Source organism: Meleagris gallopavo, chromosome 20 (genome assembly GCF_905368555.1).
Source record: "Meleagris gallopavo chromosome 20, MGAL_WU_HG_1.1, whole genome shotgun sequence".
In the NCBI taxonomy this organism is placed as follows: domain Eukaryota; kingdom Metazoa; phylum Chordata; class Aves; order Galliformes; family Phasianidae; genus Meleagris; species Meleagris gallopavo.
Window position 1 is genome coordinate 10,403,169 of NC_139423.1, and position 27,227 is coordinate 10,430,395.

Consider the following 27,227-nt stretch of genomic DNA (forward strand, 5'->3'; position numbering starts at 1 on the left):
CGCTAAAAAGCGGCCTCAAAAAAAACAACCGAGCGCTCAGAGGTCAGACAAGATTTAAGGGCAGGTCCTTGTTCACAGTCAATCCATTTTTTGCCGTTGAGATCTTTCGTAACCTTTACCCATGGCCAAAGTAGCAGTGCAAAATGCATCCACATTATTAGTTCAGATCGCCTGTAAATCAGTCCCAGAAACAACGTGGGTTTAGGATCACAGCTACAGGCATTTCTTGGCAACGTTATTTTCACCCCACTCAGGAACCACAGAACTACAAACTCTGCCCACGTTACGTTGCCCTCCTCATAACTCAGCTTTCGGGCAGTGAAAGCATTCTCCGAAACTAAAAGTGAGAACGACTTCATGAGCACGAACTTTGCCCACTGAGAGCTTTGACTTAGGCCTGTGTCAACACATATATGGCATGAGAAATAACAGCTGGATAAATTAGGCTCCAGTAAAGTTAATTATTATTCTCATTCCAATCTGTACCTACAGGAGATGCGTGCCAAGGTCTGCCCCTTACAAATGATACAAAAAAAGTTTCAAATCCACTCCCTAGTTTTTGACAGCATGAGGACAAGGAATGATTTACTTCATGAGAAAACTCACAGCCTGGTTGTTGGTTTGTTTTTTTTTTTTTCCAAGTGATATAATAGCTAAAACTCTGTTTAAGTTACTAAGCCTCCATCAAGCCAGTGACTTGGGAGGCTTCCCTTTGAGACATAATATTGAGTCCCACAATTGCTACAAACAGGCACAGACTGAAAAGGATGTTGGTGAACAGGACGAACTTCCTGAACACATGAAGAGCAACAAAGCCCCCCTCCAACTCTGACCCAAGGCCACGTGGACCAGATGCAGTGCTCTATGCCCTTCCCTAACAACACCCAGCTCTAGCACTGCAGATATAGGTAAGAAGCCCACAAGAGACAACGGTAAAAACCCTCCTCCAGGCCAAAGAGAAAACTGTAGTCCAAGGTTTCAGCCCTTTCACTTCAGAGGATGAAATTTCAGGCTCTTCACCACTCACACTCTGGACTGCACTGTGTCTACATCCAGGGGGGTAAAACCACGAATGCCAAGTTTGCCAACAGGCGCTGCAGCCATGATCTGTCATCTGTCAACTGAACGCCCTCCGGAGCTACCCCAGGGCCAGGGCACCTGCCTGACAGGTCTCAGCTGCACAAAGATCCCAGCACACAGTTCACCAATTCAGGTCTGATCCAGTTCCTTTTCTGTACCTCTGATGACGTCTCATGCTGTAAGCACAGAAATGGACAAAAGTGCACAGTTCAGGCTCGTGTTTCACAGCCTGATCTTCATCTGTGATGTGGAAATTCCACGCGCCGCAGAGGAAGCCAGCACGTGGTCCCATAACAGCACAGCTACCCAAGCATGAGATAAGCAACATTACAAACCTCTCTGCGAAAAAAATAAGCCATATATTGCATGTTTCAGATAATTTTTATCTTTCACTCTGTAATTAAGCAAACAGTTTACAGTGCAAGTTGATTTTCACAGAACAAAGATTAGACTCCAAACACCAAGAAAAACAAAAAATGTTTCCAAAGGAACTCACAAAGAAAGAAAGCAGAAAAGATGGAAGAAATCATAGGAGTCAGTAGATCCACAGGGGGAAGAGGCAAGCACGTGGGACACAAGCTGTCCCGCTCTGGCTGTGAGCTGTGAGTGCCATACAGTCAGAGGCCGTCCCCACCAAATCATATTCTTATATACGAGAGATTCCTATTGAAACAGAGATCTCACCCTGCTGATATCCAAACAAAGACTGCATCAGGATGAGTGTAGTGCTAAATAACAAAGCGATGGAGATGGAACAGGGAAGGGGTGAGGAAATTAACCTCTATTTCTCATATTTCTTATCCATCAGAAAAACCATCCAGGCTTCATTTCAGCTTTCAGCTGCCCTAGGACTGCAGGCTACTTTCAGTGTCAGAAGTGGAGACCACCTGCCTACAGACCAGCAGGTGCTGGTGGAACACTACAGCAGCACTCTCTCCAGGAGATGAAAGCCACGCTGCCGTCACGCTAACTGCAACACGTAGGGAAGGGCTACACAAGACTGCACACCCTCCCTTACTCAGGAGCAAAAGACAGTTTCCAAGGAGTGATCTCACTTGTCTGTCATAGCTTAGAACAGCTCATGGCCCAGTGACCCCCCAGGCTGAGGACCAGTGCAGCAAGGATTAAGCTTTGGTGCAGAGGTCATGACAGGACCTCCGGCACTGCCTTGTCTAAAGGCCTCACAGGCCTAAGGCAGCAGCCCCTCTCCACATGCAATTCAATGACTCCCAGGATTACCCCACCTACCAGCGTGCAACTCCACGCTGCTGAACCATGCCAACAACAGCCAGTCTTCCTCTGCTTCTTGCTCTGCCTTCCCAGACTTTCAAGATCTCATATCTTGGTCACTAGCAAAATGCCCAGAAGAATCAAGTTTTGCCTCAGCACTCACTCTCCACTCCCCAGTGACACGGAGATGCTTTTCCTCCTACAGCTTCCAAATTCCTCCCACAACTTCCCTGAGAGCCATTCTCAACTTCTGGCTTCAGACAGTAGTGTGCAAAACACCCTTCTGCTCCACAAGCAGAGTCAGAAGGATAAGGTTCCTCTCAAACCCAAGTGTCAGTGTCCTTTCAGACAAATGCTGAAGTCCAACAGAGGTTAACCATCTCTTCTTGTTCCTGCTGAGCCGGTCCATTCCTTCCTGGATGCTTATGAGAATCAAATCCAAAGTGACACACACACACACCACTGCAACACTCGGCCATGAAGGACAGGTTGCTGGGCCTGGAAGCCAAAGAACAACTACAACCAGAGTGCCACCTACTAAAGGACCTCCTCTTCAAGCAGCTTTCCAGAAAAGGAGTAGAGAGATTCAGAGCTGAGACACAAATTTTCCTTCAGTAACTTCCCCTTTCATTTGGATTGGAAAGATTTCCCTAGCAATATACAACTGAGACATCAGGGAGACACCTGCAGTCAGAAGGCATGCCTCAGAAGCACAGTGGAGCCACTTCCAAACCCCACTGCCTACAGGAATAGCAGCTTCTCCCTTGCACCCAATTTACAGTTAGTCTTTTCAATTAAATGCTGACACTGACCAGGGCAAGGACTGTCTCAAAACAGTTTCCAAACCAAATCCAGGAGCAAAACAATAACAGAAGAGCTAAGAACAGTCTGACTTCTAGTGCAACCACAACAATGGACAATCCCTTAGACATCTTTCACCCAGGGTTCATGGTGAAGGGTAAAGGAAGAGAAGTGAGCTGGGGGAGGGATGTCCACACAGGTCCCAATTAAAGCTTTAAATGACAGGGAGGTAAATGGAGTGATTGTCCTTTTGGTCTCCCATCTGGATGTGAAATGCAGGAACAGCTGTGATGAAGCAGCACACAGCAAAGTCTTTAGATCCAGTGTATTTCTCTTAGTAGAGGTAAGTGCTCTCTTAGACTCGCTGAATTTCAAACAGCTTCACATCTGTGTCATACCAGATAGGGGGATCCACATTCCTAGGAGAGAAAGACAAGATTTACTTTACTCTCTGTGGCTGGGTACATGGAATTCAAATCTTACAGCCAGGATTACAGAAGCTGGCTACACAGAATGCCTTCAGCTTTGCAAAAAAAGAAAATCACTGGTTCAGACAGTGGCCCTTAAATGGATGACAATATCTGTAAGATTCCACAAAGGCAGAGCTTTGCATTAAATTGTCACACCATCCCCTCTAAGTTGCAGCAGGGAATAGAAAATCCACAAAATCCCAATCAAGCACTACTCCCAGAGCAACTTCCTTCACATCTCCCACTCAACTTCTGGAGCACCTAATTCACCCTATTCTTTTCTAGAGGAAAAGCCTCTTTCTGTCCTCTAAATAAGAGATAATCTTGAGCTGGCCAAGTGCCTGCAATTCTCTCTAAAAAGCCTGGAAAAGATCAAGTCAGACTGCATCCAGATGGCTTACCTCAAATAAATAACACCCCACATGTAGGTCCGGAACCACATGGCAGTGCCTGAGTTAGCCTGATACTTGCGAATGAGGATGGGGTGAGGGACTGGCAGCAGCCCCACCAGTGTGCCATGCTGCAAGAACTTGAGGATCTCTGACTCATCTGTGAGACCCCTGTAAACAGACAGAACAGGAATATAATTGGCACAGCCACAGAACTTCTGCAGCACAAAATATCAGCCTAAAGAAACACACGTGCTGTCAGACTGTGGCTATCAAAAACAAACATCCTCTCCACTGACTAAGGAGCTGAGAATGCATCAGAGAACAAGAAGCCTGACAAACAAAATAACACCTCGGCCAATGCTGCAAGGCTTTCAATTATACAAGGAAAGTACTTACTTGTCAATGCAGATCTTCTCCACCTGAGGGACCAGTACCTGTAGCAGCCGCATGATGGTCTGCAGAGGAAGCTTTGACTTCCAAGACATCACCTGTGAGTAGCAAAGCCCACAGGGAAATCAGTACACTGCATGAGTAGTTTTCCTACATGTACCTTCACTGTTTCTACAACAAATTATGTTTACAAAAATCCAAAGGTGATGGATGAGCTGAGCATGCAACAGCAGCAGAATAAATCCCGGAGCAATAGAACTCAGAGCCACTCAATGAAACTACCGGGGCATCGGTTTAACACAGATAGAACAAAATACTTCTTTGCAGCTGATCATACGCTTCTGAAGCTTTGACCAAAAGTTGAAGACTCTCCCAAAGAAATGTGTTACTCAGAGGAAGTCTCTGCTTTGGAAAAAGGGAAAGTAAATTTAAAAAAAATAATACAACAGAGAAAGAGAGAAGAGGTTTGTGGGTGGAGCAGAAGTAATTTCTGCCACAACTCTTTCTTGTTATTTATTTCATCTGTTCAGATTTCCTTACCCAGTCAGGAGTTGGGGTCCACTGTCCACTGGAGGATGCACTGGAGAGACGCCGTCGGTCCCGCTGGGGATGTGACACTTCCTATCAGCAAACATTATTTAAAAAAATAATAAAGTCACACGTTAGAGCGAGAAATAGAACTCACTGTCTGCTGAACCAATTTTTCCAGAGCACTGCTGGACAAGACAAATCAGTCTGACCCCAGAACAGATCAAACCCAAAAGCCTCCACTTACTGAAAATATTTGCTTTGAATATTCTCAGAACTTCTCAGACCTCTGTACACTGAGGTACCCCTCTGGACTTTTCAGTGCCCTTCTTGGAACATTCTGAAGAGTGTTATTCCAAGAGTGGGCTCTCAGCAACTCCAAAACACACCCTCTCAAGGAGCAATACACTCATGCCCCAACAGGAACACCATCACTGAGTGACCTTTCAAAGGCTCTGGCCAAAAGTTCACAACTCATTAATGCTTTCTTCTCTCCATCATTCTGGTTTCATTTCTCTTGGATAAGAGATATCACTACCACCCTGACTTTCAAGGTCAGCCAAGGAAACATCCCAACATTCATGATGGAACAGAATGAAAGCCCTTTAAAAATCACTATCAGTCTCTGCACAATGTAAACACGGGCAGGCTTTTCCCTTTGCAGTACAGCTTGACCGTTCATTACCACTGTCTACACCTGACTTTTCTACTAAACAAATAGGATCAGCATTTCCTTCCAGCAGCTGTTCTACACCTCCACACTCTGCGTCACCAGGACGTCACTGCACAGACTCATTCACATCACTCTGCAACCAGAAACAGCAGCTTTGGGGCAGAGCTGTGCTGCAATCCACTGGAAGCTAACAGTGCTCTGCAACCGGGGAGCAGCTCAAACCAGCTGCTGGACAAAGACATGTAATGACCCCTGATTCTGTTTAAGAGGCTGCTGGAAGAAGAAAACTCTTCTCCTTCAAATTCTCAGCAAAAATCTCCCTTAATGACAGCGTTAATTGCATGCTTGAAGACATCTTGCTGAGCACGGTCCTTGGGGGCATCAGGGAAGGCCAAGGAGGATAACTAAAATGGATTCCAGGCTGTTCAAGATTACTGTTCATTCCGGTTTATTCAAAGACTAAATGGCAATATTGTTTTGCCATGTCTGCAGACAAAGCCTTACTGTTTGGCCTCTGTGCCCTGTCCCCATCAAGATTCTAAAAATAAAATTCATAAAAGCATAAAAACTTTTATCTCCTTCAGATCACTCTTCCCTCTTCCTCTTTCCACATGTCTCCCACAGCCTCACCTCCATTCCAGCTGTCACCCAACAGCTTACAGCCAGCTGATATATTTAGAAGAGGTGACATGGAATTACAATGAAATGTGAGGGCTCTTCAACATTTCACAAGAAACATTTGAAATGTTTATGGCTGATAAGGGAATTACATTGCAACAGATAAAAAAGGAACTTAAGTCAGTCATAAAAATGAGGATCCTAAAATTCATCCAATGTCTCTTATTAGTTCATCTTAACTCAGTAGGTTGGAGTCAGGACAGAACACAAAAAGACAACACCATTCAGACAGTCCAAAGCACCACAATCCCTTGAGACAGCTGCAGGCAACCTGAGGCGCCATTCGAGCAGTGATGTTCCTCCCAGTAGCAGATCCCACACCCAATGCTTTACTGCCCTTCACCTCCTGTCTGCTTTATGGCACCACGTTCAGACACACAAAGAGCACTGCTGTAGTCAGGAAGGGCAACCATCCGCGGGACCAAAGATCTACACGCAGAGACACACAAGCAAACTCAGCAGGGAGGACCAGGACACAGAGGTGCTCCCCTAAAAGTGCCTAAATAGGCAGTGCCTGCCCTTACCCCACTCCAGGGCTCCCCGTCACTCGCGGCTGAGGGCAGGTTACCCTCTGGCAGAGGCTGTGAAGACTCGGGCTCCAGCGAACGCATGGTCCCATCCTCCGACACCTGTGACTTCTCTGTGAGCTTGTCAATCCCTGTGTTCAAAACACAAAAAGCTCAGAAGTACAAGTGAGTTAAACATGTCTTTCTCTGCCCTACCAAGCATAGACACTCCATGCATCAGCTGTAATCTGAAATGCTCTCCTTTTAACAAGAGCAGCAAGATGCAGCCTTGATCTCATCGCCCCAAAGGAGTTCACTTGCCCCTGGGAAAATACTCCTTGATGCAACAAGGACACAATTTCACATAAATACTGTTAAATTGAAGCAAGAAGTCAAAATTATGAGAAAAGGTCACATAGGCACCAAATCTGAGACAGCATTTCACTTTGACCTGCCCTCAGCTTGGATAAACTGACCTAAAACTGAGACTGAAAGGCAGTAAGTCATTCACAGACGTAAACTCTTAATCTCTTCCCACACCCAGTGAAAGGGTGAGTCCTCCGTACCTTACAGCGAAAACAAACTTTTCTCCTGTTACAAAGATAAACTAATGCTGACCTGGAGTAGCCACCAAACTTGTCTTCAGCGTCCCCGGCTCAGCAGGGGCAGCAGGACGCGACCCCTCCATGGAGGCTCCGTCCTGGGAGTTGGTGCGAGAAATCGGCTCAGGAGATTTCTTCTTGCGCTGCAGACCTTTCTGGATGGACTGTGAGTCCGTGGGCAAGTTGGCCAGCTGGTGAAATACGTTCCGCTTGCGGATAACAGCATACACCAAGTTAGAGTTCCCTGGGAATTACAGAAACAAAATGAGGAGAGAAGACTCAAAGAGCTCTGCCAACACGGCCTACCTCGCTGGCAACACGAAGCCTGGCTGTTGAGACCTTGCAAGCTCACAAAGGCAAGGGTGCAAGGAATAAAGAGCAGAGTTATGTAAACTTCTATCCATTATAAAGCCATAAGAATATCAAGTTAAATCTTGCCTAGGCTGGAAGGTTGACAAGAAGCTGGTTAGAGAGTGATATTCAAACACGTGAGAGAGAAAATGACACTAAGGCATATAATACCTGTTCTGGAGGAAAAGATTCAACGTTTTTCCATTTTCAGTAAGAAGCTCACAAAGTGAGGCAGGGGCACTCCAACTGAGCAGAAATAGGAGAGTCAAAAGGCCCCAAATTGCATAACCTCTACAGTAGCAGGAAACAGAATGAAGCCATCATTTAAAATGCAGTATAAAATACAGTCACAAAGGCTGTTTCAGGATCTGGAATCCACCACTTGCTAGTGTTCCAGCGGGTAAGAAGAGTGACTACTCCTGATGTGTGGTTTTAAAGCAAAACATTAAATTCGAGCAGGGAGAAGTAAGAGCTCCTAGCAGGCTCAGGGACCTCACTCTCATTTCCTGGAGCAAAACAACTGTCATGCCTTTAGGGGGAAAGGATAAGGCACTTCCTGGAGAGGCAGTAAGTGCTGGAACTTTCTTTGGATGGAACTGTTTGGTCTTCAGCCCCCCAGGTCTGACAGCAGAACTGACATACTGTCAAAGACATAAGGAGATGGAAGTTGTTTTGCTCCCTCAACTACTTTGTTGAGCAACACGAGCAGTTTCACAGCAGCATCCAGCCAGGTAGTGTTTGAGCCTCATGCACTCCCTTTCCTTTCTCCTTCCCCTCTGTCCACCTCATTTTATGGACTGTTAAGGCTAAGCGTATGCTGACAAATTGCTGCCACCTCATTTTGCCCTGTCCCAGCCCTGGTTACCTACTAACCCAACTTCTTGATCCCAGACAAGTCTCCATGTGGTTGGTTGTTACGTTTCTTCCCCATTCTCGTTAATTTGCACTTTTTCTGAATTTGCATATAATGTTCTCTTGGACTAAAGTAGCGTAAACCCACTGAATATAGAGGTTTCTTACCATCAAATTGGTACTGAATGATGTTGTTGAAAACTTCCAGCAAGAAGAAAACGAGATGGTGGTTCTGGACAGCAGAGAACAAGAACCAGGTGGTGGAGAAAGCCTCCAGGAGATGCAGTAACTTGTTAGCAGCCACCATGGAAAGGGACTTCAGGTATGGAGACACTATGGAAGGCAAACACAAAAATTAGAGATAGAACCAGGGACCCACACAAAAACACCATTTAAAACACCACTTTTGCCATCTCCTCATCCTGCACTACTGGGAAAGCTTCACAAGATGGCTGAGCCTAACAGGGTTCTACAGAAACATTTCTGAAAATAAAAGACCCTAAATAGCTATACGGACTAACAAAAGAAAATGCGTCTGCCTTCAGAATTTCTCGTGGGGTTTTTTAATACACCGGGGCTTATGTCCCTTCTGAAAATCTTGCACAGAGCCACCTGAACATCTGTAAAACCCAAGGGAAGACAGCGTCACTGTGGGGATGTGGCACTCCCTGCTGGAGAAGAACAGCCAACGCTGCCAGAGGGCTGGCAGGAAAATGCCTCTCTGCCACCCCAGAGCGGCTCCAGGAAGCCTGCTGTCATCCTGTCCCACCTGACACAGCCCAGGCAATAAACCTGAAGACAGCTCTGATCTGCAGCAGGCACCGCTGGCACGGGATAGAAATGGTCACAGCTTCCATCAGTGGTCACCGACACTGGTAAACGTTGACTGGCACAGGCAGGAATGCAGGGAGACAGAGCGAGAGCAGCTGAGCCCTCTGTGGGTTGCTACCCCATGCAGCAGTGCTTACCGTTCACAATGATGGTGAGCAGGCAGTCAAAGAGAGGCTGCAGGCGCTGATGCCCACTAGTTATGATCTTGTGAAAGACCTACAAGCAGGGAAAAGAGTTCTTGAGCAAGGCAGAACCTTACTGAAAGCACCCTCTCAACCAAAACCAACGCCACCCCCACACTAATCGCTTCCTGACACCATTCCTTCCTAGGCAGGGCCTTGCATACTCCACAATTACACAGGTGGAGAAGGCTGCTCTCACTGCGGACTCGTGCTCCAAGAGCAGAAGCTTTTATTTACAAGGAGTCCTTTGGGGATATGATTACTGCTATACAATACTGCAAACAGAAACTGACCGAGCTGTTCCAAAATGCACAGCCAGCCCAGGACAACAGTAAGTTACCAGGAAGTAAGAACTATTTTCACCTCCAGTGGATTTTTGGCTCTGAACCTTAATGATAGCTGTTTGACATACCAAGGAGCTAATGACCTCACGTCTGATTTTAGTGCAAACTTCCAACTCGTGTTTGTTCTGTATTTCTTAACTACATGCTCAGAGGCATGGAAATATTCAGCTGCCCCACAGCCCAGTCCAGACATTTCCACTTTTGGCCTTCCCAGCTCTAGCAGGCATACATACACAGTACACAGCATAATGAAAACACAGATGATCTAAAACTAATGAAATGTAATAGCAAAACATGTAGCATCGAGAACAGTTCCGGCAGGTGGATTCTTCCTCCTCCCTCTAGTGGTAATCTCCTTTAGAAAGTTTAATCAAAAGCTGCTGAGAAATTCCTCCCTGACAAATAAGCACCAACATGCCAGAAGAATACTGCACAAGACCAGTACTGCAAAATGCACAGCTGAGTGCTGGCAGTACTGGGGCCCTCATCACTACCGACTGCAAGATGAATGAAACCCAAAGCTGTGGGCTGAGCCTGGTAAGGACATTGCTGTCCTCATTCTGTCAAACACGTTCCATGCAACTCTGCTTACTTGGGACAGAGCCAGCAACACAGTCAGATTTCCTGGCTTCAAGTCTGTTAGAGATCATCCACCCATCCCACTGCTCCAGACTCAGAGTCCTTTAAACACCAGTTCAGCTCCATCCCAGATCTTGTCGTGCAGATCTCAAAGAACATGTGGCCCCTGCCAGACACATCACCTCAAGTTAACAGAGGATGATGAACCACCAGTGTCTGGATACACCCCACACACTTTCTAGCTACTCGGCGGAAGGGTAACCTATGAAGGATCAGTAAATTGTTCTGCTTCGTCACTCCGCTTGTGGAGGTTTTGAAATAAGGGTTAAGAGGGAAAGAAAAGAACTCGTAGAGCTACACTCACTATGATGAGCAGATCCGCATGAGTCCCTGTGAAGACAGGGATGTCCATAGGCACTCGTACAGAGTACGGCTTGTTCAGTCGCACCCCAAAGTTACGCTCCCCACTGAGAAGCAGGAGGATAAATACCCCAATGTGCATCAATCCCACTCGTGCTGCAGAAAAACAAAACAAACAAGAAAAACAAAAACAAAAAACTATCACACCGATGCCAAAGGACTGTTGAAAACAGGAGGGCAGTGAGGAGCGAGGAGAAACACAATGGGACTGAAAGAGAAGCCACAGACACCAGAGTATCCTCGTAAGGAACATCCCACACAGAGCTCCTTTGATTGCCAGTGCCACGTCTGCCTCAAGCCTGTATGGAGCCAGTACAACACAAAGTCTCAGGTAGATTACGCTCCTCGTTATGTTCTTGATGTAAATTACTGTAGTAGGAAAGATCTGACTTTTTCCAGCAGTCCAGCATGGTGTTGTGACTAATTTATATCAAAGGCAAGAGAAAAATCACTCATCTTTTCCTCTTCTTCTTAGGATTAGGGAGGCAGCTTTTGACACAGGAACTCAAAAAGCGTTAGCACGTGCTAAGGATGTCCTTTCCATGCGCTGTGGTATAGACCATGCCCTGCTTCTGAGTCCATTACAAACACCCATCTAACAGAACTACTCCCCCTATGCCTGCAGAAGGCTTGGAACATGCACTCAAGCAGCAATCTCAGTGGTAGGCAGGAAGCATCTTAAAAACATTTTAGCTCAACTGATAGGCATAGATCATTCCAAATAATGAAAATAACCAACTTACACTGGTCTGCTCTGGCATCATTGAGAAAATACAAGATTGGGACAAGGATATCCAGAACATCACTGCTCTTCAGCACAAAGAAGAGGAATTTCTGGGAAGAAAAGATTTCAGCAATCTTAAGAACATCTGGTTTTATCCACCATCCAAAGGGCTCAGACCAGGTAGCATCAAGCTGGGCAGTCTCTGACTCACATCAGAAAGGCTGGGATGTGCACTAACACTTTATCTCCATTATCCGTAGTTATTTTAATAATTGCTCCTGCACTTGGCTTCAAGCAGTGACGTTCAGAGCTGCAGCTCCTCTCACCAGCTCTCCCTGGAGCCCAGCCCACCAGTCCCAGCCCACCCAGCTGGAAGCAGCGCTGCTGACAGGAGTATCACAGTCAGTGCTCGCTACCTGCCCCATGACCTCCCGCCGGAGCTCAGTCCAGCCAGAGCCACACCAGGCTCTGGGGATCAAGCAAGGATGGATAAAGCTCAACAACAAGCAGCTCCACACCTTGTTGAAGTCACAGAGTTTCCAGAAGAGAACGAGAAGTTCCTGATGGAATTGGATCTTCTTGGCAGAGTTTGGCAGGTAGGTCTGGACCAGCGGGTTTGATAACAAACGGGCCACTCCTTTCAGGATGAACTGGAAATCCTGCCAACAGACCAGGAAAGAGACTGCGGTGGGTCCAGGCTAGCTCTATCAGCATGCAGTCAGACAGGAAGTAGTTCAGGACTGGAGCACATTACCTCCTCTCGATGTATTCTTGAGAGGTAATTCACAAATAGATTGTCTGGTCCTGGAGGCTGTGTTCAAAGACAATAAATGAAATGCTTACGGAATTACAAGATTTAGTCAGAGGCCAAGTGTAACCAGTAGCTCTAGAAGCTCACATCTCTCATTTAAGCTTTGCTCTCTGAGTGATCCGGTTCTAAATGCTAGGAGACAGAGCACTTCCAGAATCAGTAAAGTCAGGGAATTTTTACTTAAGTGCTCCTGATTCAAGTTAGTGACCAAAACCTTCCGGTTTGGTCACCCATGGTTGCTTAGTGTCCTACAGGAAAGGAAGAGGACTGGGCCAGAGACAGCAGTCTAAGGAAAGGAGCATTGCCATGCCCTACAGATTATCCCTGCATTCAGTAAGGTTGGTATAAGAGGGTCACAGCATTTGGGAAAGCAGCAAATACCCAGGCTCACTCACATCCACATCATCCATGGCCGTGCCAGTAGTTGTGCCATCCACTGTGGGACTTGAACTGGTGGAGCTGTCGTAGTCCAAAGTGACAATGAGCACCTGGGCTGCCTCCTCCACCAGGGGCTCACGGTAGTCAGAGAAAAGCAGATGATTGTAAGGAATCCCATAACCCACCGGATCGTAGGCACAGACGACATTCAGGAGCGAGGTGAAGAGGGGGAGTGCATGTCTGGGCAGGAGAAAACATTCTCAGAAGGCAGAAGCAAGAAGCAAATGGTGCTGCCTTGGGGAGAGACAAGCATCCTTCCCCAGGATTTTGGGATCATAGCAAAAGACCAGCACCTTCTCTAATCCAGCCAATTCTAATCTATGACAGTGACCAGTGATTGAGCAGCACAGGGACAAGAGCTGACACTTATCTTCCACTGGTCATCTGGACTAAAGAGCTAAAAAGAAAGGGAAGTTAAAAAAAAAAGAAAAAAAAGGACTATGTGGTCTCAGAGAAATCCCATGCAACAATATGAAAAAAGAGACAGGATCTTAAAGCTCTCCATACTCCATAAAGACCGAACTGTGCGGCCCCCGATGGGCACCTGAAAGTCCCAGAGGAGACGATGTCAGCAGAGGGCAGCATTCACCTGCCACCACCACAGCAACTCAGTGAAGTGCCACGCCACCATTCCCACCAGGGAACAGGATCTACAGCAGGGGAATGCATCTGCCTGTCCCACACGGCAAGGACTCTATCAAATTTCAGCCATCACCTCGCTCGGTTTTGCCCTTTGCTGATGAGGAAGGTTTCTCACTAAGCAGAGACACTAATGGGGATGCGAGTAGGACATGCTGCCTCCAATAGCTAGGGGCTGTTGTCCAAGTCCTACGGCCACCCATTACCAACATACTCCTTTGGAAATATTTCAGTGTATTTCTCCTTCTAGCACTCAGCTTTACACCCTCACCTGTTCTCTGTAGAGCAGAAGAACTGCACCCAGGGGTTGGTGTTGCTGCTGTCTGAAGATGGAGGCAGATACATGGCCTCAGAGAAGCAGGTCAGCAGCAGCTTAAGCAGCTCTGTCCTGAAAGAAGGGAAGAAGAGGCCAAGTCCTGGGCTGAAGCACAGGAGGCACAATCACCACAGCAATGTATAAGAAAAGCTCCGTCCCATCTAAAAAGTACTTTCTACAGAAAGCTGAGTCCATTTCATCAGCAACATTTCATTCATAAGCTCTGATCAAAATGCTGCCTTTTGAAAACAAGAAATACAAGGATCATTTTGACTGTTTCTATCACAGACACTTCAACTCCCATGTCATACTACAAAAAGCTACTCAAAAGCACAACCAGTTTTCTCTTTGCTGCGTGACATGATGGATTGGAAAGGGGCAAGGGCCCTGCGGAAGTCACAAGTGCCTCAAGAAGCAAGGAGAGCCCATCTCCACAAACATCCCAATCTCCTGAGCCCAGCTCCATTCTGCCTTTGCAAACCCTCTTACCTATTCAAGTCATGAATGTAGTTAGGCTGTGGAGAGTGAGCAAAGCCCACTCCTGCCTCCCAGATGTACTCACAGCTGTCAATGGAGTGAACATCTTCTGCTGTGTCCTATGGAGAGAAACAGGAGGTCAGAGCACAGGCAAGTGCAAGAGTTGACAGTGGTTACAGATAGCCAAGGCATTTCTCAACAACAGGAAAAAAACCAGCAGAGATGCATCCTGACACTGGAGCTGAAAGTACCAGCCTCACTCAGACAGCACCTACCCAGGCACTGGGCACCACGCAGAACAAGGTTCTTCCTCCAGCATGCCAAGGCACAGTGCTAGCCACCTCCATTAGAAATTGGCACCCAGCACCAGAAGATCCAGGATATATTTTGTTCTAATTATGGGATATATCATCACCTCCTCTCTTTTCCTCCACATCTCATGAAACACAGTGCAAGTCAGGGTTTCCCCTTCGCATATCAAGAGCATCACATGGAGATACAGCACTCACTCAACACCTCCACCTTATCTCAGAAGGCATCACACTGATTTTACACACATAACATGGTGCAAAGGCAAGAGAAGCAGAAAATTACCTCTAACTTATACTGAAAGTGCATAATGCTGTGACTTGTTTTTTCAGTGGGTAAAACAAGAAGGTAACTGCAAGTACGTTCCCTCTTCCAGTAAGAACCTTCCCAGCTCCTTGACTGCTACTGGCACAACTCCCACACTCATGCTTTGCAGCCTGAGGTGACAAACCATGGCAGCCTGTCCTTCTCTGTCATGGCCAGTTGAGCTTAGGTTGAAGCAGCCTTGTTGAGACAAGAAGCCACTGCAAACCACACACTGACCTTCAAAAAAATGACTGGAAGAAAGGGCCCAGAAGAATATAACATACTTGCATTTAGTACCCTTGGCATGCTCTGTCTGTCTCTTTCCTTAAGTTTAATTAAGAAAATTCTACCACCAGCCTTTTTTACTTTCTTTTCTCCCTGTAACTGGGGAAAGCAAACCAGAGGACTGTTTTTAATTGCTCTGAATTCCTGCTGCATAACTTTCTTCCCTCCCACAGTGGTAATGATCTCACTGAGGGCAACCAAAATGCACTTAGCATGCCAGCCACAACTCCCACAAAACCAGTATGCTGACAGCAGCTACTGCGAACACAGAATCAACTGCAGCCTCCTTGACAGTCCTTGCTTTTCCTGCCTCTCTACTCAGTTCCTACAGACAGGTTGGAGCTCACCCACCATAAGTTCCTCATCCAGCTCCGCAGAACAACTCTTAGTAAAACTGGAGCACCTAAGATCTCCCTCCACAATCAAACTGACAATGAGAGGAACAAGATGCTAAAGATCCCTGCTTTACTGGAAACAAAGGAGAGCAGATGCTTGCCAGCATGACCACATTTTCCTGACAGGCAAGCTGTAGAGCAGGGGAAAACACTAGCCCCTCCAGCTGACATTCACCCAGCTATCCCAGAACACCTGTTTTAGGAGACACAGACACCACCCACTGAACACTAAACACTGATCAGTGTTAGTCACCGTGTGTTCAGGCCCAATGACTCCATGTTTTCCTGTCTGAAGATTTGTAAAGAAGCTGCTGGGGTCTTCCAAGTCCCCCATCATGCATAATCTATCTCTGTGTAGATAACCTCATGATTCAACTCACCACCGTGCTTCTCCGGTGGCTTTGCACAGTGAAATCGGGACAGAAAAGCAAATCTGCAACAGCAAGGAGCAGCGACTCAGCCAGCGGCCGGGCATTTTCATCATCTTCATCTCCCTAAATGTGAGAATTGTAAAAGAGTACTGTTAGTACAGGCTTAGCAAAGATCATACATTAACACTATTAAGCAGCAGGAGAAGATGCACTCTCCATGAATACACAATAAGTTACAGAGGAACAAGAGGGAGAAACGTGCAAAACCCACTCAGGAAAGGCAAGAAATTCCCCCCTGGAGAGTGATGCCTATATGGGAACAAGGTCTTTAATGTGACCAAACAGTGGATATAGCATTCCAGCCTACAGCTCTTAAGAAAACAGAACAGCAGCACTGCACGCTGCCACATGGAGATGCATTGCTTACGGAGGACGAAAGAAAGGAATCACTACAGAGAAGAGTGTTTTACAGGAAACGAAGCAGGCAATTTGCACGGTGCAGAGATAGCAACAGGAGGAAGGCAGGCAGCAGTGTTAACAGGTGTAAAATCACTCAAAGTCCTGCATGGACTGCCCAGAACTGGAAGCCATAGAAGAGGGAGAGGTGGTGCGCAGCTCAGCAAGGAGCCACCTCAGCCTGCCATGGCAGAGCAAGCACGACAGCAGAGGGGATTTTGTTGTCTCCAGCATTCAAAGCAATCACTTCACTCATGGATGGCTACTTCTCTGCAACCGTTGCCGCAGGAAACCCTGCCAGATGCTGCCCGTCAAAGAGCATCCTGGCTAGGAGGCCTCCCCCACCACACACAGGTGCTGTAGGAAAGACAGGGAGTGGGAAAGGCAGGAGCTCATCCATCTCTGCCAGGCCGCACAGCGCTGCAGCCACAGCAGGCAGCTACCCGAGATAACAGTCTTGTGACTCCGACGTCTGCCTGAGCAACTGCAGGGAAGACACCATCAGACAGATCCCGGATGCAAGAAGCCCAGAGAGGACAGATGAAGCCATCAGGCAGCAAAGATGCTTCTGCCTGGGCTAGCATTAAGGTCCAAGGGGACTTCTCAATCAAGAATGATCTTTGCTAACAAAGCCTCGGCTGCCAAAAAAAAGTCCCCACAGGCTCTAGGAACCACAGCATCCAAAAAATGGGAGACACATGAGCCAATAGTTCTCAGTACAACAGAGAAGGCACACAATTTTCCAGCAATCTCTTGAAAGATTTGTGTCTTTTTTAAAAAACTGTCACACACCCTGATCCTAACCACAACACAACCCTAACAGACCCTGTCTAATCCCAGCAACCTGCTTAGAATCACAGAATCACCGAAGTTGGAAAAGACCTCTGAGATGATCCAGTCTCCCTAGCACCAATATTCCCCCACTCAGCCACGTCCCTCAGTACAACATCTCAACGTTTCTTGAGCGTTCTTGGACCCTCCAGGGACGGTGACTCCCCCACTCCCTGGCAGCCCATTCCAGCACCTGAGCACTCCCTCACAGAAGTATTTCCTAACGTCCAACCTGAACCTGGCACAACGTGAGGCCGTTCCCTCCCGTCCTATCGCTGTCACGTGGGAGAAGAGGCCGAACCCCACCTCACCACAACCTCCCTGCAGGCACTTGTACAGAGCGATAAGGTCAGCCCCGAGCCTCCTCTTCTTCACACTAAACCGTCCCAGCTCCCTCAGCCACTGCTCATAATGCTCCAGACCCCTTCTGGACTGCATCCACCCACCCCCATTCCTCAGCCTTTACAGGAAGGTCCCGTGCTCCAGGGCCAGTGCAACTCATCACTGCGTCACGGGGCAGGCTAAGGATAACCACAGATACATACTAACTGTCTGGGCATACCATCATCCTCTTCAGTTCCAAGGGAGAAATCAGCTTTCAGTCAGCACAGCAGCTGATTAGACATGACCACCCTTCCCATGTTCTTGGGGCTTTATTCATCACCCCTTGCCAGCCAGCTCAGCTGTTTCTTCCTGACAGCCTGTAGGAACAGCGGTTTCCAGCAGGGGAGGTAAGAGCTTTATTAGTTTGTTTCAAATTAAAGGTCGAGCTTGCTGTAGCACACATCTCTCTCAGGCCTACATGCAGGGAATACGGGGAGAGAGCTTTATTTTGCTGAGATGCAGTAAGGGAAGAGCGGGCCCAACATGCTCCAGATTGGAAAGGGCTTAAGAGCACCCGGTGTGCTCCTGGGGCAGCTGCCTGGCAGGGCCCTGAGAACAGGGAAGTGCAGAGAGACTCGAGGGAATTCCTTCACAAAAGCAAGTTTTTTTACAGCTAAAGAGCCTAAAGACAACTGTATCAGAAAACAAAACATTCCTCTCCCCAGTAACAGCAGTAGGAGAAGAGGTAGTGGCCTTAAGTTGCACCAGGGGAGGTTCAGGTTGGATATTAGGAAAAATTTCTTCTCAGAAAGAGCAGCGATGCAGTGGCACAGCTGCCCACAAGGAGGGGGGGTCACCACTGCTGGGGGTGCTCAGAACCGTGGAGATGTGGCACTGAGGGACGTGACAGGGATGGGCTGACAGTTGGACTAGATGATCTTAAAGGTCTTTTCCAACCTTAATGATTCTGTAAGAGATTGAATGATGGGACAATGTGAAGCACAACAGCCCCTCTGGCATCCAGCAGGCATGATGCATCAGGAGGGCTGCACTGGGCTGGATCACCTTGGGGTGACCTCACCACTCCGAGGCAGAGGAACTCTCTCCCCCAGCTGCTGAACAAGGTGGAAGAGCAGTTGTAACAGCAGCCTTGCTGGCTCAGGGCATCAGACACCAGGTGTTTCTTCCCAAAGCAGCAGGATCTAGCAACTCCACAGTCAACACTCTCCAGCACTCTCAGCCTCTGCAGGGATCACAGGTGGACAACCACCCTCCCAGTCACACAGATCACACAGCAGAGTGCTGCTAGCAAAGGCCTTCTTTTCCCCTTCAAGTGGCCTCAGGCAAAACAGATTAGCACAAGGTTTGTACTGTACCAACCACTGCCAGCTTCCTGTAAACCTCCTCCAAAACACTGCATAATTATGTACACATAATATTCAGGGGAAAACACGTATTTCAGCACAGTCATGCTGACCTGCAGATTCAGAAATTTCCAGGAGAACACTCTTCATGCATAAAACAGTAGTTGCCAAGGGAGAAAGCAGGTAAATATGTATTCCTAGCCTACCTCAGCTGTGCTTCCAACAGTATTTCTCTTATTTGCAGAACATGTTAAAGCATTTAATCCTGATCCTTTTCACATTGATTTCAATTCACACTTCCCACGCTGGAAAAGCCCCCCTCACATTACCAGCTCTCTCCTACAGATACACACCCAAGTGAAATCCCCAGATGACACAGCAACCTGTGCTGAGCAGAGCAGCTGAGAGGGGAAGAATACCAAGAATCAAAGAAAAGAAACTGACTTAGAAGATGCCAGCTAGTTTCTGCATAAACAGAAATAGCAACCAGTGCAGTTGTCCTCAAACGCTTCCCTTGCTTCCTCCCGCTCACCCTCCAGAAAGGAGAATAAGTGCCAAGAGACAGACCCCTCCTCGGCCAGCCCCGGGGACAGTTGACCAGAAGAAACCTCTCCAGTCTGGGTCCTCAAAGATGTAAGGCAGGATACGAGTGAGGAGCCGGCTGCAGTTCAAGACGATTTGTCTCTCCTTCTCTGTGTGGCAGCCACTCTCTGCTCCCTGCACCAACTTCTCCACAGCCTGCAGGAAACAAAAGGCAGGTAGCATTAGCATCGACATGAGCAGAACTGCACAGCTCTGACCTGCTGGTGACATCTTCACATAGATTTATAAGCATTGCTTGGAATCCATTTTCCCCAAGTTCAGTAGTACAGCCTCCACTGCTGTTTGAAACACTGGGGTAAACAATCTTCAATTTCTTCTGTTCCACCACAAGAGATCTTACATGTTAGGGTAACCCACACAGCACACATGTTGCGTGGATAGAGCCACAGCACCTGTGGGCTCCCTCCAGCACTGGAAGCAGAAATAGTACGAAGGATTCACCATGCAGCTTTTTAATTCCCGGGGCCGTATTCTCCACTTAGTTTCACAGCAGACTGTCTGGGTCACTGACTCTGATAGCCTGCGTCACTGCCTTAATGGGCACGTAACTGCTGTCTGCACAGTCACAGCCCATCCACGCACAACTCTGACTGTGCGTAAATATTTTTCCAGGCACATTTATGACCCTGCACAGCAGGGATGTAGGCTGAGTCTCCAGCCACGACTGCAGATGACATCTCAGCCATGCTGCTGTGCTCTCCACAAACACGCAGGGCTGCTGGGTCCAATGTCACACCACACACCACACTCTGCTTGGCAAAGGTCAGGGCCTTCAGACGGCAAACGTCTGCAGGCTGCTCTGACCACGACACCTTACGATCCACAGCTCCCAGATACACAGCACTGCAGTGATCAGGTCTCCCAACACAACCACTTCCAGCAGGGAGAACAGCCCACATTTTAGCCTCACTTTTTGTAGAAAGAAGACACAGAGCCAAAGGGATTACTTGGTCAGTTTAGATCCCCCCAACTCTTCTCAATTCAGAAACTGCTGCTTGTCAGAAGCCAGGAGACAGCACAGAGGAAGAACTGTGGTAAGCTGAGAGGCAAGACAGTTATCACCGGGGAACAAGCAAGTGCAGTATGTAGTGCAAGGAGACAATAGGGCACCAATCCCCCACTGGGAGCCACAAGACTCATGAAGGGACACCTCCTGCCGGCACAGCACTGAAGAAGATAATGCCATCCTTACCTTGTAACACAGAGTCGCCAAGTTGGAAGGCGATTCCTCTCTCACTGCTCGGATCTCTGCAGCTGGCACAAGGGCAAAGACATCCTGCACTGAAGTGGCTGTGTCTGCCCAGAACTGGTCCCAGAAGGCATCATCTGTTGCCTCCACAGGCTGTGGAGAGACAGACAGAGCTACAGAGGCAGAACCACCACCACTTGAGCTCCAAACATTAGTGCAACTGGATCGGGGATGTGACCATCACCGCAGAGAACAGAAGAGGATAAATAAAATAACGTCACTTTATATTCCAGATTTTTTCGTTACCAGAGCCTAGGCTTCCAACAGAGCATTCCCTCAGCACCGGGGGTGACAGCAAGACAATTATGTGACCAAGTGCATCAGACTTGGACACTCCGTGTCTTCCACAGAGTCACAACATACGCAAGGCCTCAGCCTGGCTGCAAGCTGGGGTACATGTGCACAGTTCTTCATTAACACACACGGTCTGGGCTGCTGTCACGTGCAACACACAACAGAATTACTTCTGTTGTAACCAAAGCCTTGGGGAAGCAATTGGGGATGTCCCATGTTAGGGCACAAACACAAAGACCCGACAGACGCACCTGAAAACACTCAATAGTGCAATTGAGTTGATCTTTCTGAACCAAGTATTTACTGGCAATTGGACTCAGGGCAGCCAGCAGCAGCCACAGGCTTACCCTCAAAATGCCCTAACCGTGCACGTCGAAGTGAAGTGGAAGGAGGAGGTCAAGATAAGCAATCCAGTTAGGGTCACATCCATGGACTAAGTCTGTCCTCTCGTACCTGGGAGCACCCCTTGCCCCATGATCCAGCCTCAGCCCCACAGCAGCTCTACAGCAAACAGCAGCTCTTGTAGGTGATGATAATCAGCACTGTGCTGGGTCTGTCACGTCAGATGGAAAAGGGGCAAATCCACAAATGCATGTTTAACTTGAATTATTCCCAGCTCCACGTAGTAGCAGAAAGCACGTCTGCTTCCGTGCTGCGGTTCTAAACGCAGCCAAGATGCCACGCTGGAGAGAACAGCTCATTCACAGCTCTGATGCTGAGAAGCGCTGCATTTCTCCCCTGCATCTGAATGAGAAGAGACGGCATCACCTGAACTCACAGAAGGCGATGCGTCACCAGCACCGGAGGGCAGCAAGCGAGAGGAGCCAGCAGGCGGCTGCCAGACGGGTGCAGCAGGTTACTGCCCTCAGGCTCTCCTCCTACGTGCTCCTGCACCCGAGAGGCTCACGGCTCATCCCACTCCTTTCTGCCCTGCAATGAATCAGCCTGAGCCACTCTCCACTCAAAAACAACTCCACGAGTTAAAGCATCTTCTCAAACACTGCTCTGATCCGAAATCCACTTTATTTTATCACCTGGCCAACAAACCGCATTCCCACCAAGCCCCTTTTCAAGAAAGAGAGACTTTTCCTAAGGGATCCAAGACGACTGCTCCTCAGAGGGACCTGTAGGACAGCCACGCGCCTTCAGCTGACTTTCAGCAGAACTCAGCTTCCTAAGCATGCAAGAGAGCTGCGCTACCTTGCAATGTGTGCACGAAACACCTAAATGGAGAGAGGAGAAAAGCTATTTGCCAGTCAGATCTCTAATTACGCTCCTCAAAAAGAGACAGCTATTTGGAAACGCGATCTACATAACGCAGGAAACATCCTCCGCTCCCTACATCCCTTCCAAACCGGGCACCACAGTCGCAGGGCTAACTGCCACGTGCACCTACTGGCTGCTTGCCACAGCCACTCCCACCGACAGCAGGAGCAGCAATTGCTGCTAACAGAAGATCATGCATAAGTCATGGCTTCACTCTCATCTAGCGGGGAAGAAGAAAACCATTTCCCTCCAATGTGCACAGAACCACTCTCTGCCCGTAGCTTCATTGGAGGCTGAACACAGCACTGCTCTATAGCTGGTAGCATGACAGCTACGATGGATTAAACAACTCTGTCTCCAACAAGAATTACATGGAGACAGAGGAGCGCCGCAGCAATCACCCGAGCTGCAACGTTGGATGCTGCAGCAGCGGCAGCAATGCCTGCCATCTTGGCAAGCAGGTTTCACTGAAACACCATTTCTTTGCTTCTTAATAGCTGCATTAAGTCATCTCCCCATCCAACAGATGGCATCCCATGTACAATCCTAGGATTTGGTACTGACTCACCCGCAGCCCTGCAGCCCCCCAATCTAATTAACTGTCTGGCATCATAAAGCTACTTGATGCACGTAATACTCATCTCCTCAAAAGAACACGGGTGGATGTGTTAAAGCTGACTGTATTCTGTGTACAGCATCTCCCGAGATCTAAACATCCATCTCCTCGTGCTGAGCTCACCCAACAGCCTGCACCCAGCACACAGAAAAGGGAAGTACAGCGACCTGGAACAGCCTCATTCGCTGATCACCTGCTGCTTGAACCACGTCTGTACCAAAGGAAAGAGCTGACTGCAGCACTGACTGCTACTGCGAGCACAGCAGGCAGCATTAAATGGATGTGACGTCTTACAGCAGACAAGGGAGATTTTTATTTTTGCCTTCAGTTCACCTCGACAAGGCTTGAAGTCCTCCCATTTGCACAAAGGCAGAATCAGTCCTGCGGACACTTCCAGACTTTCTTTCCCCAATCGTTACAAATCGGGGGTTTCAGATGCTTTAAAACGTGCCATCCACACGCACTGCAACAATCAGAAAAGGAAGCTGTGTGAATTGCAAGCATTTTGCCAGCTTCTGAGCAGCCCTGAACAAGCAATCCTAAGCAAACAGGATACGTCATGGGAAGAAAGATCACAGCGCAGTGCTGACCGCTTCCTATAAACAGGAAAAGGTCCCAAAGCACTGCCTCCCCTGCTTGTTACTGTCCTCAGCCCAAAGCTGTTATCATCTCCACTTTCACATACAACTCCTCCTCACTTTTCATATAACCCCTCACAAGCTCAGGCAGAGTGAGCCAACCTCCCAACCAAGAGTTCTCTGCACTACACCTTCACATCCAACACCTTCATATCCAGCACTCATTCCCCACTGCCCCTATTGGAGGACCACGCTCCAGCCTTCACTTCTTGCCACCATGCTGACCAGCCCAGATCTCGAGGCATTTGGGGTAGGGACCATCATTCTTCTGGGACTCGAAGCCCTAATTTCTGACCAGGCTTTTCCAGACTGCACTGTACAAACTCAGAGAGTAAGTAACAGCAGTGAGTAACAGCAGTGTGCTCCTTTCCACTCAAAGGAGGCAGAATTTAGAGCGCAGCACCAGACTGAGCCCTAGGAGATCAGGCAGCCCTGCAGTTAGCGTGAGGCAGTGCAGGTACCTCTTGCGAGCCTCTGTGCAAAAGCAAAGCCCGAGGTCAGATTTATTCAAAATGTTAATAAGTAGCAGGATTTCATTCTTGCTGCAATGAGAGCAGCCCCACACTGCTCTCAGTGCAGAAGTGATGGTTTGTTTGTTTTTTTTCATAGGATATTTGAGCCAGCAGGGGAGAATCAAGGAGAGATCCCAAGTCTTTTGCCAGGCCTCTGCTCACAGCAAAGGGAGCTGGAAAATGTCATTTGTGGAGTCCTGGCATCGAAAGCCTAAGAGAAGAGTCAGCTATAGTTTTGGTTGTAAAACGATGATGTCGCTTTTCGTCAACCCAGAAGACTTAGATACTTGCATACATTCAGAAATAGGCTATTCAGAAACTAATCTCTCTCTAAGCATAATATTTACTTTTATCAGGCTCAAATTAACAGCACGTCATAATATTGCATTTGTGCATCAAGGAGAAAGGACTGGAGTCCATCCCTTGTGTTTGATCCTTTTTGCCTCTTTAAAAGCATGGGCACAGCTGGCACTGAAATCTAACAAGCTAGTTCCCAAGATCAGAACTTCTCACCTTCCAGCCAGTTGCCTGCAGAAATCATTTAATCCCCAGCTAACTGGGAAAACCAAGCATGTTTCCCTCACAGCTGGGACTCCCAGCTTCAGCCCCATGCCCACCACCCACAGCCCACAGCTGCCATGCAGGCAGCACTCCTGGGGGCACCGAGGGAGAGCCCACACATCCCATATGATAGGGCACTCCTATCTTACTGTTAAATTGATTAGGAATACTCTTATAGATGTGGGCAGCATACAGAAATACATGCATCATGTAAGCAAGCCTTTAAACCCATTTTTCTGCCAGTGACCGCTGTTATACATTTGTAGCACAAACAAATACCCTTCCTCTGGTACATTGTTAATCACTGAAATTGTTCCGAATTGATCGCTCTGAACTGATTTTTCTTTTCTAGTATTTTTACATCTTCAGAGTTTCTCTTTGGCAACCGAAAATCAGTTCCACTTTTTTTTGCCCACCCTTGGCTTGACTTTCAAGATCTAGGCTCCACGTGTGCTACAGGCACTGAAGCGTTATGTTACTGATAATTTTGTTTGTTGGGTTTTTTTTTTTTGATGTTCATGTGAAACACTCATTTTAATCAATGAAAACTTATAGATTAAAGAAAAATTAATTATGCCAACTCCAAACTTTCACCAGTGAGCAAACACTGTGTGCTGCTGGACCGCTTCCTCCCCTCAAAGCCTTCCCAAACACGGCACAGCACGTTACTTAGCTCGTGCTTTCATTTTACCCAAGATCTGACAAAAATCTGTTTGTCCAGTTACAAAACGAAGGAGAAGACTTAAAAAACAAACAAACAAAAAAACAAACAGACGTTGCCGAGAAAGCAAAGTGTGTTTTAAGTTGACAGTTTCGAAGTGGGGATTTGACTCCATCCATCGCCGCCGCTCGGATCCAGGCCCCCGCGCTGCACGACGGCTGCCGCTGAGCTCCCGGGGCCCCAGCAGAGCCCGGCCGTGCGAGCAGCGGTGTGTAAACATGGGAGCGCCAACAAACACCCGCCCTTTTTCCACACGGCACTCGGGCTCACCTGGCCCACAGAGACGCGAAATGAGACCAGACCAGAACGACGCCGTCTCTCCTTCCTTTACCCGGGGCCCCATAGAACCTTCCTTCGTGCACACGTCAATACATGGGGGAGGGAGCTCTGCTCCGGGCTGGCACCAGGAGGCATCGCCCCGCGCGGGCTGTGCTTTGTGGGCAGCAGGTGAGACGATCCCCCCGGCGAGCGCAGGCGCCGAGCAGCCGGCTCTCATCCGCTTCTCCCGGCCTCCCTCGGTAAGCGCGTCCCCGTACAGAACGGCCCTGCAGATCTGACGGCACCCCAAAGCGTTTTGGCAACCAAAAAAGACTCGGAGGAATTCCTTCAGATGTTAATTCGCCTGCTTCTCCGTTTACGCGGTGTTTGCCCTTAAAAACCCGTTGTGAGGCTCTCACAACCCCGTCCTGCAGACACAAGCGGCGAACGCAGCTTTACAGCGCGGAGCCTCTTCCAGCCTTACTTCTACCAGCGCATCCCAGCCCTCGCTCCGACTTTTCGCAGACCTCCTTCCCTCGCCCTTCACCTCTTTCCACCCACGCTCCGTTCTGACGTTATTACCACCGTTACCCCTATTTCCTCCGCATCTCCGTCTCCGCACAGCTGCAGTTACGGCCCCTCGGCCGGAGGCGGCTCAGAGCAGCGCGGCCGTAACGCCGTAACGCCGACCGCCTCCCGCCGCGCTCCTCCACCGCAGCTTGCGGGAGAACGGCGTTATTCCGCGGGCCACGCGCGGGGACCGCTTCCGTGCGGAGAGCCGCCCCGGCAGCCCGGCTGGCAGCGTCCTTTCCGACCGGCGTCACCCGCAGCGGGCGCACAAACGCCGAGCGGATCGCGCGGCGCGCCCCGACCGGCCCCGGTGACGGCACAGCTCGACCCGCACAGCCCGCCCCGCACCCGAGCGGCCGCCATCCCGCAGCACCGGGCTGCCGCGGAGCTCGGGCCCCGCCGGCCCTCGGCCGCCTCAGGGCGGCTCCTGACATGGCGGCCCCCCCGCGACATGGCGGCCCTCACCTGTGTCTTGGTGGTGAGCTGGATCACGGCCTTCCTGAAGTTCAGCTTGGAGTCCGCGCTGCCCATAGTGCGGGCTGAGGCCCGGCACAGCCTCACGCCGCCGCTCCGCCTCGGCCCGCCGCCTCCATCCGTCCGTCCCGCTGTCAAACCCTCGCGGATCGCGGCTCCGCCCCTCCCCGCCCCTCCTCCCTCCCCGCGCCGCCGTCCCTTCGCTCCCTGCCCGCCCCTCCATCCCCTGCTCCTCTCCCTGCGCACCGCTCTGCCGATTTTCCCTTCCTCCAAACCTCTCTCCCTGTCCCCGGCTCCCTCTGCCTTCTTCCCCGCGCCCTTTTTCCCCTCTCCACCCCCTTCCTTCAGTCCCCTCTCCTCCTCACGCCCTCTGCCCGCCCTCGTTCTCCCCCTGAAGTTCCCCTACCTGAGCCGAGGACGCTTCGTAACCCACGGGCCGGAGGCACGGGCCTTGCCCCGCACTGCACGCCGCTGCCTTTACAGCCGTCCTTGCCGTTTTCTGCCCCGAGC

At 49.0% G+C, this 27,227-nt stretch overlaps 1 protein-coding gene across 2 annotated transcripts; it reads right to left on the reverse strand.

Annotated features, from left to right (window-relative positions):
• Positions 1-1,442: 1,442 nt before the first annotated feature.
• On the reverse strand, positions 1,443-26,899 carry HID1 (HID1 domain containing). Of its 2 annotated transcripts, XM_085239917.1 has the most exons (19): positions 26,709-26,899; positions 20,751-20,900; positions 19,523-19,693; positions 15,990-16,103; positions 14,327-14,433; positions 13,793-13,909; positions 12,840-13,062; positions 12,388-12,444; positions 12,152-12,292; positions 11,653-11,743; positions 10,854-11,005; positions 9,522-9,600; positions 8,722-8,886; positions 7,367-7,594; positions 6,767-6,900; positions 4,904-4,984; positions 4,370-4,461; positions 3,983-4,141; positions 1,443-3,530 (listed from the first exon to the last, which is right to left on the reverse strand). In XM_085239917.1, the coding sequence occupies exons 1-19, from the start codon at positions 26,772-26,774 to the stop codon at positions 3,467-3,469; spliced, it is 2,391 nt and encodes a 796-aa protein (XP_085096043.1). In that variant the 5' UTR covers positions 26,775-26,899; the 3' UTR covers positions 1,443-3,466. The 2 variants fall into 2 exon arrangements, with proteins under 2 accessions (XP_085096043.1, XP_085096044.1); XM_085239918.1 differs by lacking the exon at positions 15,990-16,103.
• Positions 26,900-27,227: the final 328 nt, after the last annotated feature.